The sequence below is a fragment of the Rhinolophus ferrumequinum genome, chromosome 15, assembly GCF_004115265.2.
Source record: "Rhinolophus ferrumequinum isolate MPI-CBG mRhiFer1 chromosome 15, mRhiFer1_v1.p, whole genome shotgun sequence".
Classification (NCBI taxonomy): Eukaryota; Metazoa; Chordata; class Mammalia; order Chiroptera; family Rhinolophidae; genus Rhinolophus; species Rhinolophus ferrumequinum.
In genome coordinates this window covers 16852921-16859930 of record NC_046298.1, presented here as the reverse complement: position 1 = coordinate 16859930, position 7010 = coordinate 16852921, and the positions used below count along the sequence as shown (strand labels likewise).

General features: G+C 35.9%; 1 protein-coding gene across 2 annotated transcripts in view; it reads right to left on the bottom strand.

The window, feature by feature from the left end:
• Positions 1 to 4584: 4584 nt before the first annotated feature.
• The window catches only part of CBFB (core-binding factor subunit beta), a 48322-nt gene continuing 45896 nt past the window's right edge, over positions 4585 to 7010 (bottom strand). For both annotated transcript variants that reach the window (XM_033128191.1, XM_033128190.1), the window contains exon 6: positions 4585 to 6849. In XM_033128191.1, the coding sequence (XP_032984082.1) occupies positions 6827 to 6849 (23 nt within the window). In that variant the 3' untranslated portion in view covers positions 4585 to 6826. The remainder of the gene's footprint in view (positions 6850 to 7010) is intronic.

Genomic DNA, 7010 nt, shown 5'->3' with positions numbered 1-7010 from the left:
TTTGCTCATTGTACTATCCCCAAACCTTTGGAGTGACAGCTTTGGGATGGTGATCTGGGAGGAGGCCATAGCCCAGAGGCTGGTACACAGAGCGGAAGAGGAGCCTTGGGAGTAGGCCAACATGGGATAATGTCAGCAACTGCCATTCCCCCAAACTGAGGTTGGGAATGTTCAGAAACACTGAACTGGCGGCTGGTGGACTAAGTGTATTCAGGGAGCACAGATAGTCATCGTGGCAGTCCAAGCCGAACAGGCAAGAACAGGCTCTGGTCAGCGTACAAGGTTAAGCACATGGCCTAGGAATTTGAATCCCAGTTCTGCCATTTAATAGTTTCGTGCCTTGGGCAAGTTGCTTAACTTCTCCATACCTTTATTTCTTCATCTGTAAAATGACCACACCTCAAAGATGTATTGGGATTGCACTTACAGGAGTGTCTGACTTATAGGTAAATCTGTTGTATCAAATTTTTAAAAAAATCTAATAGTGACAGAGAATTGATGGAATCCATTGGTTGGATCTACAGATTGGATGTAGAAGATGAGGGAGAAAAGGAGTCAAGAATAAAAACGCGGGTTTCCAACTTGGGAGCTGGATGGACGGTGGTGGTGTCAGACAGGAAAGTGACTGGAGGAACTGACATTGGAGGCTGGAGGGATACTAATACCTCTATTAAAACTGTCACATGGGGGCGGGGGGTGGTAGATGAGGGTAAGGGGGATCAAATATATATATGGTGATGGAAGGAGAACTGACTTTGGGTGGTGAACACACAATGGGATTTATAGATGATGTGATACAGAATTGTATACCTGAAATCTATGTAACTTGATTAACAATTGTCACCCCAATAAAAAAAAAAATGAAAAAAAAAATGAAAAAAAAATCTGTCACATGTGATAACTTACAGGGCAGGAAAGGTACTAAGTTTGAAGCCCTAGGTGAAGATCTTGGAAAACAGAATCTTAGTACCATGGTTACTATAGATTATATTTGTCAAGGTAAAAAAAAAAAAAAAAAAAAAGCCAGTTTGAAAGCAGAAATAAAAGGATAAAAGGTGACTGCATCCAGCAAATCAGGGATGAAGCCAAGGGTCATGGAAAACAGTGGATTGGGAACCCTTCCCAATCAGCCTTACAAAGTACAATCCCCTCGTAGAGGGCCCTCAAATGGTCTCCCCAGTAACATTTCACAATTATTACATTCTAGTGACTTTATTCTTCCCCTTTCTGAATGGAAGTGTTCCCTGCAGTTTTCCTGTCTCTTATTTCACCACTGTATACTGGCTGTGTAGAGGACAGATAACCACATATCCTAGAATTTTAGCTCAATGCCTGACCAGCTGGGACTTTGAGGTTGTCTCCCATGGTAGATGTATTTCGAAGGAAGGAGAGTATAATTATTTAATAATTGAAAGGGTGGCTTGTGATAGTCATTAGAGCTATTCACAAATATTTTGACTCATTTCTGGGCAAAAGGTATGATTGTAGTCCTCTGTCCAGGTCAAGTTGGACATGGCTCTGTGATTTGCTAGGTTCAATGAAATGTAAACAGAAGTCAACAGGTATCAATTTCAGGTCAAATTTAAAAGCCAGTGCACTTTTAATTATACTATCTTCTTGACTGTGACACATGGCTGGCAACGTTCCGGTGACTGCTCTATCAGCTTAGGTTCATCACTGATGATTATTTAGTAGCAAATAAGAGATAAGTAAGCCAATAGAATTTGGGGGGTTTTAAGGCAACACAACCAGCGTATCCAGGTAAGAAAAAACTGGTGGCTTCCTGTTTGTCCTTGGGAATGGTCCAAACATTTTCACATGGCTGGAAAAAACCCACCCAGCACTGCTTGTGGCCCTCACCCTGGCCTCTGCTGACCCTTTCAGATACATCTCACTCCTGAAGCTCCCTCCATTCCATGTTCGTCATCCTCAACTGCTTTTAGTTTCTCAAACTTATCATGCTGTTGGCCTGGCTGCCTATATTTTTGTCACTTTGCTGGCAAAATGTCTGCCACTCTTCAGATTTCAGCTCAAATGTCTCAAGGAAGACATTTTTGACCACCCAGACCAGGTTAGATGTACCCTGTAACAGCCAGTACTTCTAATAACTTAAAACGTTATTACTGCTTTTGGTCAGTTTTTGAGCTAGACTGTAGATTCTCAGAGGGCAGGATCCATGTATATTTTGGGCACTGAATATACATTTTTTCCCCCCTGAATATCCTAAGGGGTAAAATAATCCTACTTTGTTTTAATCTTTTTTAAAACAGTAATAGCCTCAATATTTTAACTTATTTTTTCCTTTTGGTTGTATGATCTATGCCCTTTGCCCACTTAAAATCTTAATATTGATATGAGCCAATATATACAATTATAAATTTTCTAGTAGCCACATTAAAAAAGAAAAAGAAAATTAAATATATTTTACTTAACCCAATGTATCAAAAATCAATATAACACATATAAAAATATATGTAATCAAAATAAAAAATTAGTGAAATAGCCTACATTCCCTTTTTTATAATAGATCTTTGCTATCTGGTATTTCGTATTAACAGTGCATCTCAATTCAGACACTAAATTTTCAAAGGCTAAAGTGAAATGTAGTCCTCTCAAAACAAAAGATCTGTTTAACAGAAAAATATTTCGCACTGAGTTTTAAAATTTAAAAAAATAAAAAATCCAGTTTCTTGGTTGGACTAGCCATATTTCAAATGCTGCATAGCCACATGTGGCTAGTTCCTACCATATTGGACACCGTAGATATAGATTATCTTCTCATCAAAAATTTCCCTCTGTATCTTCAACATTTCCCAGTTTCTGAAATCTGAATAAGGTCAAATAAAAACTCTTAAGTTGCTTAAATTATTCTAACCAAAAGTTGGGAGTTGACTAATAGTGCCTTACTTACCTGTTTGAGTACCCTATAAACAAACAAATCTAGCTGCCATTTCCACCCTACAACTTTCTAGTCTCGAAACATTTTTGAAAGGCTATATATGTATACATGATGGTGATGCAAGAAAGGAAATTGATGCTATCTGGGGGGAACCATGCTTTGAAATCTGCCTGCGAAAGACTAAAATCTTACCTTTAAAAATTGTAAGATCAAAACACCAATGCTGTCTTGTAAACACACACACACATACACACAGTTGTGGCAATATGGCTGTGGTTTTAAAAACACATCCATAAACTCTTTGATATCCCACCCTTCAAGAAATGAAGCTTAATACTCCTCCCTTTGAGTATGGACCTGACCCAGTGACTCACTTCTAACATACAGAATATGGCAACCCAAGATTAGGTTATTAAAGACTGTGGCTTTCATCCTGGGCATGCACTTTCTTGGATCACTTGCTCTGGGGGAAGCCAGCTTTCAAGCTATGAGCTGCCCTATGAAGATACCCACATGGCAAGGAACTGAAGGAAGTCTTTATCCCAACACCTAGCAAGGAATCAAGGGTTTTCCGACAACAGTATCTGAGAAACAGGCCAGTCAATGACCCCATGAGTGGACTTGGAAGGGGATCTTTGAGATGACTGTAAGCCTAGGCTGACAACTTGACTCTAATTTCGGGAGAGACCTTAGACCAGACCACTGAACTTAGCTTCTTCCAGATTTCTGACCCACAGAAACTGTGAGATGACGTGTATTGTTTTAAGCTGCTAAACTTTGGGGCAATGTGTTACGCAGCAATGGAAAATTCATACAATGGCTTATAGCTTGAAAAAGGTCCCCATTGCCAAATGAGGCATAAATCAAGTAAGATGCTTCTTTTCCCAACAGCTCCCAACTAGTAGTATCCAAATACCTGTTTTTAAAGGTGATATACTTACTAAAACCATGATGCTACTGGCTCAAACAACTTTTGAAATTACCCCTCAGTATGAATCTTATTCATTCTTTGGAATTGTGCTTAATGGTGCCAATTCAGCATTTAAAGATATTTGTTGTTTGCATTAAATCTGCTGGGGAATAAATAAGTAAATGTTTTCATATGGATCAAACTTAAGGCATGCTTCTAAAGTAAAAGGTTTAATTTTCTGGTGTAGGAAAATGCCAAGAAAAGTCCTAAGAATGTTTTTTTTTTAAATTAAATTTATTGGGGTGACAATGGTTAGTAAAATTACATAGGTTTCAAGTGTACAATTCTATAATACATCATCTACGTATCACATTGTGCTCACCACCCAGAATGTTTGATATAACATCCAACAAAATCAAATTAAGTGTATACTCCTAAAATGATTAGCTTGAAAGATGGTACTAATTTGGATGTGTAATTTTTGGAATTTTTCCTCCCATCCAAGGTCACTACTTTATAGTCATATCACATAGGATGTGTAAAGCAAGCCAGACTTTTTGAAAACCATAACATACATTGGGAAATTAATATTCTTTGTGATATTTACATTCAAGGTTTTCTTTGGAATTAGCAGAAATGACCACTAGATGCCAGTGTTGTTTTTTTAAGGTTAAAAAGCAGGCTGAAAGGACAGTTCAGAAAAATCAATGTTCATGTCATAACGAACGCTAGAACAAAAATTATTGGATTATGTCAATAAAGAGTCAAGACCCTGTTTTCACTACACAGAAGTTTATTGTGAAAGTAAATTAAACATACAAACACACAGTATGGCTAATGGTGGCAAAAGCAATCTCGTAGCTTAAGGCAAGTTTTAATGGAGATGAATTTAGAAAAGATGATGCAATGATGTAGTTTTGTTTAAATATAGATTATGGAAAAATATCAAATTGCATCAATAACTTAATAAAAGTAGTTTTCAAAGCCTGCACTATTGGAGAAAAGGGGCTCACGATCTTAATGCCAGCATTAAGACAGATGGAAGCAGCACAGTGCTAAATGACAGGAAAAATTCAGTATTTACAGAAGGATGGCAACATGAACATTTAACAATATTTGATCTAAGTTACCGGTGGACTAAAAGCCCTCAGCTAGAAGCAATAGAGAAAAATGTACCATCATCATTGTGTTTATTTTTTAAAAAATTTAAGTGCATAAGTCAAAAACCAAGGAGCTCTGTGATAAAGTAACCTTAAAACACCACTGTAAGGACCACTTAAAAGGCGATTCCCTCAGGGGAAATTAGGGCACTGAGTGTGTAAACATGTGAGCTGCACAACACCAAATAACAACCAAATTCATTCATAGTACTTAGTTATATAAGATCAGCATGGTCTTTTATGATGCATTATTGTTTATTAACAATTTAAACACACTCCTTACCATGCATGACTTCAAATATATAACAAACATTTTTATTCTGAGATACAGGATATGTTTATGAATTGTAAGACCTATATACAATGAAAGTCACACCTCCCTCATTAATCAAGTGTGTGTGTGTGTGTGTGTACACACACACATATACGTTTTAAATGCAATGACCTTATTCAGACTTCACTTCATTTTCTGAATTGACCATGTCAGTTTTTCACTCTTTAAAGTAATGCCATTCTATTATGATAAAATACATTTTTGCAAAAATTCAGAAATGTAGTAACATTTAATGAATGTGATCATGAAAAATATTTGTAAGGAGGTGCCAAATGACTTAGCACTTTTTTCCAGTTTTGTATTAAAAAAAAAAAAGTTGCATTCAATTTGACAGTGAGCCTATTTAAAAAATATTCTTATACCAATTTATTTCAAAAGGTTCTAATAATCCTTTTGGAAAATACCTATATATAACCTGTGAATTTTTTTCCAGATTAATGGAAGAAAATGTATCCTCTGCACAGATGAACATTTTCTCTGTAAGACTAATCTTTCATCACTCAGAACTGTTTTTACAAAAGCATGCATTATAAAATACACATAAAAGCAGCTATGTTAAACATGATTTTAATACAATATTACCTTTGTAGCTGATTCATCACTGTCTCCAGTTTAATATGCTGTTACATACATGAAGCTCCAGTATCCCTTTTCTGATTGACTTAGGAAAAAAAAAAATCCCTGAATAAAACAGAAGCCAGCCTGCGACTTCTTTAAGCATTTCAGTAGAATATTATCATCTGTGGAGAATATTTCCACACAAACTCATGATAACAGAACAGAATCTAAAACAGATCTGGGGCAGATTAGAGTTAATACCAATTTAAAATTTTTATGTTTAAAAAGGAAAGTAAAGGAGCTGATTATCAACATTTAAAAGGATACTGCAACTTTAACAACTGTAAACTTTGTGTTAGAAGGCTGTGGCAGACAGCTCTGTGCTACTAGGTTTTTTAGCTTGTAAATAATGCAAACACATCAGCAGTTTTAAAATGCCATACACAATAAAAAAGGGGAAAACAAAATAAAATACCAAGAATGCCTAGCTAAAGCTGTATAACCAACACATCTAAAATTACAGGAAAAAAAAATTAGAGCAACTGATTAGGGGAAAAAAAAACCCTTATAAAAAAAATTTTAATTTCTTGACTAGTTCCTTGACTTTTAAATTAAAATGGAGGGGAAAAAGAGCTTTAGAAGTACATAGTTTCAACTCACTAAAATAATGCCAACAAGGTAAGCTTGCATAGAAAAAAAATTAAAATTATTACTGGCTACATGCATACAAAATTAGAAATGCAGATATTATAATCATAGTGCAAAACCATGGCAGTTTGTGATGCCTTGTTACTGCCTAAGGTTGAGAAGACTGTAGTACCTCCAGTTATCACAGTTTCTGGTCTTTCAATCAATTATTTTTGCCGACTAGAAACAATGTATATGTAAAGATTGGGTAGCACATCTGCTGTGCTATTAATTAACGAAGTTTGAGGTCATCACCACCACCTAAATTGGAACCAGGACTAGGGTCTTGTTGCCTTCTTGCCTGCAATGACAAAATCATAATTTGGGGTCAAAACATGTTTTGAAAATCAAAGTGCTAGAAAAATAAAAGACAGTAGCATATAAGAAAAGATTGCAACTAAAACATTTTCAGCTAATATCACTCCACATGTAAGAGAAAAAGGAACAATTTAAATAAATTAT